The sequence below is a fragment of the Brassica napus genome, chromosome A9 (genome assembly GCF_020379485.1).
Source record: "Brassica napus cultivar Da-Ae chromosome A9, Da-Ae, whole genome shotgun sequence".
Lineage (NCBI taxonomy): Eukaryota > Viridiplantae > Streptophyta > Magnoliopsida > Brassicales > Brassicaceae > Brassica > Brassica napus.
The window spans coordinates 11,129,950-11,142,818 of NC_063442.1; the positions used below are offsets into that span (position 1 = coordinate 11,129,950).

The 12,869-nt window shown below is 30.9% G+C and overlaps 2 protein-coding genes across 2 annotated transcripts; one reads left to right on the forward strand and one right to left on the reverse strand.

The window, feature by feature from the left end:
* Positions 1-1,804: 1,804 nt before the first annotated feature.
* LOC106434974 (disease resistance protein RML1A-like) lies at positions 1,805-11,092 on the reverse strand. The gene is made up of 2 exons (XM_048739891.1): positions 6,640-11,092; positions 1,805-6,182 (listed from the first exon to the last, which is right to left on the reverse strand). The coding sequence occupies exons 1-2, from the start codon at positions 7,104-7,106 to the stop codon at positions 5,924-5,926; spliced, it is 726 nt and encodes a 241-aa protein (XP_048595848.1). The 5' UTR covers positions 7,107-11,092; the 3' UTR covers positions 1,805-5,923.
* Positions 4,236-5,067, forward strand: LOC106434966 (serine/threonine/tyrosine-protein kinase HT1-like). Its single transcript, XM_013875827.3, has 2 exons — positions 4,236-4,469; positions 4,795-5,067. Exons 1-2 carry the CDS (start codon positions 4,236-4,238, stop codon positions 5,065-5,067), a joined length of 507 nt encoding a protein of 168 aa, XP_013731281.2.
* Positions 11,093-12,869: the final 1,777 nt, after the last annotated feature.

The window sequence follows — 12,869 nt, forward strand, 5'->3', positions numbered from 1 at the left end:
ATTTTACTATATTTTATATAAAACTATAAAGATTCTACTTCAAATTAACTGCAAATATTTGATCCACATTTGTCTTCTTTGTATATATTATGAATTCAATTTATTTTATATATTTATAGAATTTGATTAAAAATTTATAATATTTTGAATATATAGTTTAATGTATTTAATTTAAACGCTAATATTTAGCTTTTTAACAGCGACCAACATTTCAATCCAAAACGCTAAGAATATATAGTTTGGTTTTTAGTTTATAAAAGTCTGGTGCATAAAATTTAGAAAATGTTTAGGTAATAAATCAAAACTTTTTAGTATTAGATATATATCTATGTTTCTTCAAAAAAATATATTTTATATAATTCGAATTTAAATAGAAATATTTTCAAAAAACATATTATGCAAATTTTTTTAACTCGCCTCGGGCTTCCAAAAACCTTCGCACGACACTGGTGACACCTCACACGTAGGATTTGTTGTCTTGTCCCTTTTACTTTTTTTATTTATTTGTGCAATCATTAAATTTTTGGAAATATTAGTCTATAGTATATATATATTTTAACAACAATATTTTTATTTTGTATTTATAAGCAGTTTTGAAAAGTGATTTTTTTTCTTTTTCTCATAGATAATTAATGCTAGTGGTTTTGAGTTTAAATTTTTGTCAGCATCTGTGATATTTTGAGCATTAGTAATAGTAGAACACTATCTCAAATAATAATTTTTTTTTATTTTCTTTTTATTGAAAATATAAACCACAGCTTGAAAGACAAATGTAATTTATGTTCTAATAACTTTTGGAGCTGCTATCAAAGAAGAGTTGCTCATGAATCTCTTTTACTTTACAATTATTTATATGTTAATTTAAGGGCTTATTGGTGAGATAGCCAATTTTGGAGACATAATTAAAAATCTAGCAATGATTTTGACATTATTAAGAATCTAACATTTGTGACATAACTGATCCGGTTATACCCTCTTCATCAACAATTATCCGGTGAATATATTATATATTGATAACGTAATTGAGAAAAAATATGGACACGGAGAAACCAAAAAATTTTAATGTGAAGGAAGAAGTACCATCCACGTGACAAGTTTATTGACCACATATATACACACCGAATTTTCTATTCTATATTGTCGAAGTAGTATATAACGCAAACTACACCTATAATCCATATATACTAAACAATAATTCAACCTCAACCCCAACTTATAAATAATATACCCTAAACCCTATGGAAACATAAACCCTAATCCAGCCTTAACCCTAATCTTGCATAAACTAAATCTAAATTTCTAAATTCCAGTAAAATGCATTACTATTCTACATGAGACATATAGAATAGAAAAAGTGAAAATGTAGTTCCAATCTAAATATCATTTTGATATATTTCTTAAATGTTGACATGATTATGCTTTCATGGAAGGTGGTAATGCTTGTCATATTGTCAACCCCAATCGTATAAATACTAAACCCTAAATTCTAATCACTAAACCCTAATCTAAATGTAAACCTTAAACCTAAATATAAACCATTAACCCAAATATAAACTCTAAATCCAAATGGAATGGAACATAATAAATAACATAGTACCAATAGTGAAATTATGAAATGTGTATGATTGCATTAAAGAAGTTAAAACTGATTTCAACCATACTCCCTCACCTTATAAATACTAAACCCTAAATTCTAATCACTAAATCCTAATCTAAATGTAAACCATAATCCAAATGTAAACCCTAAACCCAAATATCAAAATATATTTCCAAACAAAATAGAACAATTTTAGTAACCGTCAAATGAAATAGAATTTATCGCATAAAAAATATATATTGTTTTATATTTATATTCTATATGAATATAATAGAATAGAACATAATAAAAAAAACTGTTCATCTTCTCCAACACGAGACATAGATTTACTTCAAACCAAATACGTACATATTCTAGCATCTTCACGACTGTCGCTTTGGAATCGGAGAAGCCTCCCCATTTCGTCTTCGACAAAGCTTCCTAACCAATCTTCTCTTCCACAAAACTTCTCTGAGAACTAGTGGTGGTGTCTTCTTCGCCTTTCGAAGTTGGATAGTCTACAATTTAATTTTGGTGAGTTAAGAATTTTTTTTTATTTTTTTTAGTTAGCAGGTTAAACCGGTAGATGCAAAGGGTATTAATATAGATTTATAACAGTGTGTATAGGTTTGGTAAGGAAAATGGCTAGTTGGTGAATTATGATTTTTTTCATGGTTATACTCCCTAATTTCCCTTAATTTAATCATGAGAACACCTCTTAGAACATACCGACGTGGATGCTTTTAGTCTCTACAAATAAAAAATTTCTATTACACGTAGAAATAAATAGTGTATACTAATCTGTAGATCCAGGCCGGAGATGGGTTTTTTCTAGATATGGAACCGCACTCCCTTACGGTGGGATAGTTCTTATAAAAGTTTACCCTAAATTTTTCAGTTTTGAAGTGTTTGTATCCAACTAGAACCTCCTTCTCACAGATGAGTGTCAGAGATTTCGAGTTCGAACCTATGTCACCACGGTGATATTTAAACTCTTTAAATAAAAATAGTTCATACGCGTATGGATAGGCTTCAACCATGTAGGGATAAAAAGTCTATACTAACACGTATGTCCATGCAAAGATGGGATTTTTCTTGGCTATGGAGATGCTTTGTGGTGAGACTAATGAATATAAAAAGTTTACCCTAACAATTTTTGAGAAGTGATTGTATCCTATTTTTTGAACTCTTATAACTGATTTTATTACATCTTATAAGTGACTAGTAAGGCTTTATAAATGATTTTATAACTAATTTTATAAGTTTTCTAACTAATTTTACAAGTTTTTATAAATAAATTTATAAATCTTAATCTTATTTTAGTTATTTATAAACCTCAATCCTATTTTACAAGCTTTTACCAAAACATTATCAGCCTTTAATGATGAAATCCCCAACCAAAATATTTAAGTATAAAACAGCATTATAAACGGCATTAAAGTTTTTAATCCAAAATAAACAGTATTATAGACGGAAGTTGAAAAACGCTAACGATTTTTAAGTTGAAGATTTAAAATGTTAAAAGCTAATTGAAAGATTTTATTTCGATTTTTATTTTGATTCAAAAATAGTTTAGAGCTAGGTTTTATCACTAAATACTTTAACTAATAATGATTCTGTTATTCATTTTTGTTATATTAGCTTACAAACAATCTTTGAATAGACCACAATTACTAGTGGCAACTAAAAAATAAACTTAATTTCTTATTTAATTTTCATCAATTTGAAAACAGATTAAATAGAATTATTAAGTTTGGTATCTTACACTTCACAAATATTTTTATTACCTTTATAATTTGATATAAATTATTTAGGAAAAATAGAAAGCTAACACATCAATCGAGTTTAAGTTGCATAAGCAAATCTAGCCATAAAGTTTTTTAAAAATTCTTCAGCATGCTAAGACTTCAAACTCCAATAGTAACTAAAAGGGTCAAATGACAACCATCATTTTAACTTTTAATATCATATATTTAAATCGCTATTTAGTATTAAGTTAGTAGTAAAATAAAGGGAATTATATCATATATTTGAGTTATTTCATTTAAATATATAATTTGAAATTATTTCATCAAAAACGATTCGTATTATACCTATTCTGGTTTCTTTTTAAACACCTATTATTGGATTTGACAATTAACTTTAACTAAATGAAGTTTTTATCATTACAAAATATCTTAATTATTATTTTTAATCAAAAAATAAATGTTAAATTTTTCAATTTTTTGAAAAAGTAAGCAAGATTTCTAGTCAATATACATGTATACTTGATCCTATGTATGTCAATTTAAAATATGTTATTTATGAAATGAATCTGAACCAAATAGTGATAAAACTGATTTTCATAATTATTTTGATTAATAAAAATATCTATGATTTATCTTTATGAAAACGCATCACGAAACTCATTTAAATAGAAAATTTATAGAATATTAGCTCTTTTTTTTTTAAACGAAACCTGCGTCCGCGTTCCAAGCAGTCCAATGTAGACGGAGGCAGAGAGGTTCACGCACTATCATTGACTGACTTAGAACCCTAGACATTTCTTCGTGTTGACACCCAACAACGGCGAGTCAAAATCTGTGTTCTTCTTTTGTTTTTTCTATATACAATAATCCACAGAGACCTTAAGTCCAACAATTTGCTTTTGAATGATGAAATGAGAGTTAAAGTTGCAGATTTTGGGACTTCTTGTCTTGAGACGCAATGCAGAGAGGCCAAGGGTAACATGGGAACTTATCGATGGATGGCTCTAGAGATGATCAAGGATAAGCCTTACACTAGAAAAGTGGATGTTTATAGCTTTGGGATCGTTCTATGGGAACTCACCACTGCCTTGCTTCCGTTCCAAGGCATGACTCCAGTGCAAGCCGCATTTGCAGTCGCTGAAAAGGTCAGTCTCTTAACATCTTGTGATAGACATTTGAGATTGAAGTCTAAAGGGTGATAGCTTCGATTTCCATGGGAAGGGTGCGAAGGATCAATTTTTCTTTTCTTTTTTTTTTCTGGGTCAAAAGATCTACTTTTCTAAAGAGATTTAATTTAACATGGTAGTGGTCTCGTCCTAGATGTACGTGATCTTTGGGCTCGTAACCTCATAGTCAGTCAAAAAAAAAGAACATTGAGATTGTGTGTTGTGTTTGCTTGGGATACAAGTCATACTTGAATATGTTACGTGCATGAAACATTCAGTATTTATCTAATATTAATATGAGCAGAACGAGAGACCGCCATTGCCGGCGAGCTGTCAACCAGAACTTGATCACCTGATCAAGAGGTGTTGGTCGGAGAACCCTTCGAAGCGTCCGGACTTCTCAAACATTGTGGCGGTGCTAGAGAAGTACGACGAATGTGTCAAAGAAGGGCTGCCTCTGACGTCACACGCAAACCTCACGAAGACCAAACACGCCATTCTTGATCGCCTTAAAGGCTGCGTCTCAGCCATCAGCTCAAAATCGTCTTCCTCCTCTGTTCCTGTAAATGCTTGGTAATTCAAAGTTGTTTAAGTACCATAACACTCTCTCATTGTAAAGATTACTATTCTTTTTTTAAGCAACAAGATTACTATTTTTCTTGGTTAGAAAAAAAAAAGAAGTGATTTGGTCGTTTTCCTTCGTTCCCTTGATCTCAAAGACTTTAGAACAATGATAAACCTATATCTTTGAAATTCTAATATATTTTTTGAGTGTTTATCATTTATGTGTTCTTTGTTGCTTTTTTAAAACATTGTCATGAAAAAATTTAGTGGGATATAAACATCATAATAAGGAAAAAGAGTACAACTATACACATTATCACATTTCTTCAACGAGATACTTCTGCTCGCCTAACCTAGTCGACGAAGCTTCATAAATCATACACATCACTTTCCCTCTTGTATATATAGATGGTCTTATAAGACACTGCATCACCTCGTCAGTTTGACGAATTCATCATAGCTGACCTGACCATCGCAATCAACATCAAATGCTTTGATGAAATTATGAGCATCCTCGTCGGTTACTTTTTTCCCATAATTTGTCAAAATATATTTTTGATAGTCTGCCGCAGTTATGAAACCATTCTGGTTTACATCCAGAAGCCTAAACCATTGAATCATTTCTTTCTTTTCATCCCATGACAGTGTAACATCTGTGGCAAACTTTCCGAACATGGAAACTTTTTCTATATTATCCCTGACAAAAGAGAAACAAAAATTTACAAAATTTTAGAAACCCACTATCGAATCTCAACTATTAAGAAAGACAAAAACATTCTAAATCATGGTGAAAATTTCCTGTAAAACATCGTAATTTCTTATTATTTTTTATCTTCAGCTTAAAGGCTTTAAGAAGGTTTAAGAATCCCTCACGTTTCGATGAATTTGGCGAACTCATTATGGCTGATCCGACCATCAGAATCAACATCCGCTGCCTTGATGATCATACGAACTTCTTCATCGGTTACTTTCCCCCCATCTCTTGTCATAGAATATCGAAGCTCTTGTTCATTTATGAAACCATTCCGGTCTATATCGTGACTCCTAAACATTTCCCATAACTTTTCCATTTTCAGTTTTTCCAACATAACTGTGGAAATCTTTTCGAGCATCGCAGCTTCATCATTCCTGAAAAAAAGAAAACCAAAATTTTGTTAAACTAGAGAAACTCCAATCACTGATTAAGAAATATATATATATATATATATATAAAGAAGCAAATCTCTTATTGTGACAAACAAATATCATCAGGAGAAAAAAAACTCCAAAATAACACCAATGAAAATATAAAATGACTAAATAATTCCAAACATTTACCCTAGCAAATATAACCCCTTTTTGAGTAACACAGATATAACCCCTAAATACTAAATTCCAAACCTTAATCACTAAACTTCGACCTAAATAAAAAGGTATTTTTAGTTAATGCTATATTCGGAAATTTATCCTTTGTGTGCTATTTTGAAAATTTTTCCCTTGTGTGCCATTTTTTGAACAAAAAGGTGTTTTTAGTGCTATTACAAGGTATTTATCAAAGATATAAAAGGTTTCTATTTCATTGAGCATAGAGAGACAAGTAACAAACCAGTTACGAGAGTGTTCTCCCACTATGGTTGCTACACATGTCAAAGCTTCGATCCATCTCCGCTTCTTTTCCTCTGCTATACCTTCACAGGTTTTCTTGAACGCGACACCAAAGTCTCCCTTCTGTTTCCGTATATCAGATGGATCAACGTCGTAGAAAATTGGCATCACAATCTGCCCCAAATCTTCTTTGCACTTCAAGATTTCAAGTAGTTCATCTAAACAACAGCTCGAAGAAGCGTAATTCCTAGAGAGCACAACGATGGATGCTTTTGCTTGTCTAATGGCTTGTATGAGCACAGGTCCGATCGTCTGGCATCTCTCCATCTTCTGATCATCGAACATCGTGATTTGTTTCCTCGCAAAGACATTGTGTAAATGACTGAGGAATTCTCTACGAACATCTGGCCCGTGGAAGCTCGGGAAGATTGAGTGTATAACGTGAGACAAAGAAGAAGAAGTAGCCATGAGAGAGCTAGAGCAAAAGAGAGTTTGAAGAAAGTTACTAGTGGCTTGTTGAGTAAACAAGTTAGTTGTTCACATATATATATGCAAAACACGTAAAGAGAAGAGGAAATGTCAAAAGGAATATTAAATGAGACTGTACTGGAAACTACTGGCTTATTTCCACGTAGTCGTCGGCTACTCATAAAAGCTTTTTTGGGTACAAATGTTAAAAACTCATAGACTCTTATGAGTTCTGTTTTTGGTGGAAATGTTAAAACTCAAAAAAGACTCTTGTTTCCTAATGGCCGCCGAGGACCACAGGCTTGTTTTTATTGGTAACCGTTCGGAATATTTTTTTTTTTAAACTCCAATACTCCTTAGCCTTAATTCATAAATGTATTTTCTCCTATGATCAAACGTATACATAATATATAGGTAATAGAAAATCAGGGCATATGTGAAAAGGTTTTAAAATATTGATTTGATTACCTACGTCCCCAAAGTGCGCATATCTATATAAGAAGATATTTATTTAAAATTCCATAGTTAAAAGTGTTTAAGATGGAGTAATAGAAAGATGAATGACCTATAAATTCACAATATTATGCGATTGAGGCCAAAACACGAAGAAAGATCATGTGGTGATTGCATGGTCAATAAACATGACTAATGAGATTTAAAAAAATTAACGAACCGCCAATCGCACGGAATAAGACCCACGGACCGGCACATTATCCGTGGGCGATCGGGACGTTATAAGTGGTATCAGAGCGAAATTAGTCATCTCGGTTCTGATCCGAGAGGCACCTTCAGACATGTAGTGGTGCGCAAAGAAAGAGCGTTCTTTGAGTGAGTGAATTGTAATATCCCAATTTTTGGTATATATAGAAAAGCTTAAGAGTTAAACGTGGTTGAGATGCAGCAATAGAAGGATGTGTGACATATCGAGAAATGTCATGTTGTAATTGTTGAGGCAGTAAATATGACTAATGAGCCTCCAAAAAATTAACGAACCCCGTCGCATGAAATAGAATGAATAGGCGTGGATAGCTCAGTAGCCACAGGCGGTAGGACGTTAAAGTATAGTTATGTGGTGATGCTTATGAAACAAAAGTTGTATCCGTTCCTGATATCCTCCGCATCATAGTTACTGGTGGACCCAAAAAATATTATGACATTAGATTACTAATAAGTAAATGTTATTAAAATATTAAAATATATAATATTACTATAGCGTCTAACATGATAAAAACAAAATTTAGTCGTTATTACATAAAATTCTTGTACCAACAAAGAAATCATCTAAAATCAGTGGTCGTAACTGTAGATCCTAAAGTTTACGCTAAGTATTTTATAGTTCCAGATCACGCAGTGTCAAGAGACAACCGTCATTTGTCGCTCATCCATATGGATATAGAATTATCAATTTAGTTTACAGAGTTTTTATGAGTTTGTTTATGTTGATGACAAAAAAAAATGTTAACGTTTGTAATCTTTGTTCAAAATACATCTATTTTAAATGAAAAACAGTTAAAAATTAGTTGAAAGGAATTTATCTCTGAAAGCTTGTAAAATAATCTATAAAAAAACTGAAAAGTGAATAAAAGTAGCATAGAAATACTAATTTTATAAAACTGAGTTACTAAAATTTTTAAATAGTTTTAATTATATTTTTATTTTTAATGTTTAAAACCTCCAACTAAGTTTAGTTAAGATTGTAAACTAAAGATTTACTCGTAGAATCGGTAGAGAAATTATTTAATCCATTAAATAAAATTAGTTTAGGGGTTTCTACCTGGTATAAATTTAGTTGAAGAGTTTTATCGTTAAATATCCCTTATAAAATCACTGATTGTGGAGCTTGTTTTGGAACAAGCCCTCATGCTCAACCCCACTAAGATCTATCACAAAGTCAAGCTAGTAACTTAAATCAAACGCTTAATGGATTGCCAAAAGATAAATATTTTTTTGTAAAATTGGTTATACGAATGTAAAATCATTTAATCCTCGTATAATCATTTATCAATTATTTTCAAACTCCTATAACCGATTTAAAAGTATTAAAATAATTTACAAATATTTATGCACTAATTATCAATTTTATAACCAATTTATAAGCCCTTAAAAATGATTAATAAAGCTTTATCAATTATTTCATAAGCCTATAGTTCATGCTATATTGTTTATTAACTTTTATAAATTATTTATAAGCCTTTACAAATTATTTTAAAAATTCTTATAAGCCTTTATAAATTATTTTACAAATTCTTATAAGCTTTATACATTTTTTACAAATCATAGAAGTAATTTAAAAGTCTTTTTAAATATCATATAAGCTCTTAGAAATGATTAATATATTGTATAAATAAAATTATAAACTTTTAAAAACACTTTTTTATTGTTTGAACTCTTATAACTGATTTTATTACATCTTATAAGTGACTAGTAAGGCTTTATAAATGATTTTATAACTAATTTTATAAGTTTTCTAACTAATTTTACAAGTTTTTATAAATAAATTTATAAATCTTAATCTTATTTTAGTTATTTATAAACCTCAATCCTATTTTACAAGCTTTTACCAAAACATTATCAGCCTTTAATGATGAAATCCCCAACCAAAATATTTAACTATAAAACAGCATTATAAACGGCATTAAAGTTTGTAATCCAAAATAAACAGTATTATAGACGGAAGTTGAAAAACGCTAACGATTTTTAAGTTGAAGATTTCAAATGTTAAAAGCTAATTGAAAGATTTTATTTCGATTTTTATTTTGATTCAAAAATAGTTTAGAGCTAGGTTTTATCACTAAATACTTTAACTAATAATGATTATGTTATTCATTTTTGTTATATTAGCTTACAAACAATCTTTGAATAGACCACAATTACTAGTGGCAACTAAAAAATAACCATAATTTCTTATTTAATTTTCATCAATTTGAAAACATATTAAATAGAATTATTAAGTTTGGTATCTTACACTTCACAAATATTTTTATTACATTTATAATTTGATATAAATTATTTAGGAAAAATAGAAAGCTAACACATCAATCGAGTTTAAGTTGCATAAGCAAATCTAGCCATAAAGTTTTTAAAAATTCTTCAGCATGCTAAGACTTCAAACTCCAATAGTAACTAAAAGGGTCAAATGACAACCATCATTTTAAATTTTAATATCATATATTTAAATCGCTATTTAGTATTAAGTTAGTAGTAAAATAAAGGGAATTATATCATATATTTGAGTTATTTCATTTAAATATATAATTTGAAATTATTTCATCAAAAATGATTCGTATTATACCTATTCTGGTTTCTTTTTAAACACCTATTATTGGATTTGACAATTAACTTTAACTAAATGAAACTTTTATCATTACAAAATATCTTAATTATTATTTTTAATCAAAAAATAAATGTTAAATTTTTCAATTTTTTGAAAAAGTAAGCAAGATTTCTAGTCAATATACATGTATACTTGATCCTATGTATGTCAATTTAAAATATGTTATTTATGAAATGAATCTGAACCAAATAGTGATAAAACTGATTTTCATAATTATTTTGATTAATAAAAATCTATGATTTATCTTTTTATGAAAACGCATCACGAAACTCATTTAAATTGAAAATTTATAGAATATTAGCTTTTTTTTTAAACGAAACCTGCGTCCGCGTTCCAAGCAGTCCAATGTAGACGGAGGCAGAGAGGTTCACGCACTATCATTGACTGACTTAGAACCCTAGACATTTCTTCGTGTTGACACCCAACAACGGCGAGTCAAAATCTGTGTTCTTCTTTTGTTTTTTCTATATACCTTTTTTTTTTGTCATCGACTTGACTCATACTGACTCTGTAAACCAAACCGGGTGATCTATATCCATGTGAACGACGAAAGACGGCTGCTTCCTAACACTGCGTGCTATTCTATCCGCCTTTGTATTTTGCGTCCGTGGTACATAGATAATCTCTGATCGGGTGAAACTCTCTTTCAGGTTCTTGACATCTTCCAAATAATTTGCAAAAGCTGGCCATTCTTCTGGTTCAGAAACCATCTTCACCAATTGAGAACAATCCGTTGCAAACGTGACCTGAAATTGACGTAAATTCCTCATACATACCATTGCCCAGAGTAGCGCTTCCATCTCCGCATGAAGGGGAGAGAGAATAGCCCGAACATTCCTTGCCCCCAATAATCCATCGAATCCTTCTAAAGTGATGTACCAACCTTGTCCTGAAAAAGTATCACCCTCTTTCCATGAGCCATCCACAAAACACCATCTTCCTGGAATTGACGGCAGGGTCGTATCTGCTATTTGTGGTACTATCCTCTGCTCATTCAAACTTTGTGCCTCAGCCCATAGTGTTGATTCTGTTTCTGCCAATTTAATTGTATCCAAAGGATCAATGTCCAGATTACTGAAAACTTTATTATTCCTAGCTTTCCAGATATACCATAGTATCCATGCAAACTGATGATCTTCCATCTGCGGAACAACTCTCCAGAACAGATGATCCAAATTTGTCAAGAGAGCACTTGTCGGAAAGATAGCTGGATTTGATGGTATCTTCGATAGCGCCCAAACCTGAATTGTTGGAAGGTATTCAAAAAATACATGGTTTATGGATTCCTTCTGGGCTCCACATCTTCCACAACAAATATCTCCTTGTATCATTTTCCTCCAGCTTCACAGCAGTTAGGTTCTGGAACTCATCCCCAAAATAAAACTGATGAAATTTTAAAGCTTTCCTAAACCCCATGTAAATGTAGCGATGAAGAATCTCCCCAAACTCGTTAGTAATCATAGTGGATTTCGTTTTAAACAGAATGAAAATCATATCCTGAATATCCTTAATTTGACAGATGAAAGAGCCAATAATCCTTAGACCCCAAAACTTCCCTTGATTTCTCAAATCTCTTACGAGATCTGAAAGATATTGCCCTGCAGAAACTTCCTATTGCTTCCATCGATTCCCAAAAACACACTGATGCTGATGATCTATCCATTGAAGACCCTCGATAGCCCAAAGACTCCCTGGATCCCACCGTTGACGACCCATTCAACCCTAATATACAATCGCCGTCGCCATCGCTTTTTGATATTCAATTGTCTTCATAAGCATATTTTTCTATATACCATAGTCCGTGTTTTGTATTTTGTAGTCTTCGCTTACAAAATTAGGCTAATACTCTACTAGCGGCACATTTAAGTAAACATAAAAAACAATAAAACAAAAACATAAATTAATTAAACTCAAGATGCTTGCCCATGGGATCAAAATTAATAATATACTAGATTTTGACCCGCGCTTGAGAAGCGCGGATATTTTTTTTGTTGATTGTTTGATAAAATTTGAATGAATTCTAACTATTTATTAGATATCTATACTATTAAAAAATGTTTCAATGAATCATCAATAATTTTGGTCCATTATCTCCATGAGTAGATGACTTTGACTTGTACACGCCAAGCAGTCTTGTGTTGTTTAAAGTCTTTCAAAAAAGTCATCTGCATATTATTAATCATGTTTTTGGAATCGTTTCTTTGCTGACTCTTTTCTAATGTTTTGGTTTTGATATAGTTGATGGTAAAAAGATACTCCCTCCATTTCATTTTATTTGTGTTCTAGGTTTATGCACACAGACTAAGAAAACATATGATTTTGTATATTTCCGAAACAAAAACACAATTACCTATACACCTAACCATTTTTCAATCAATAGAATAACAAAGCGGAGAATTTTATTAATAAATTTTGCATTGAAACTCTAA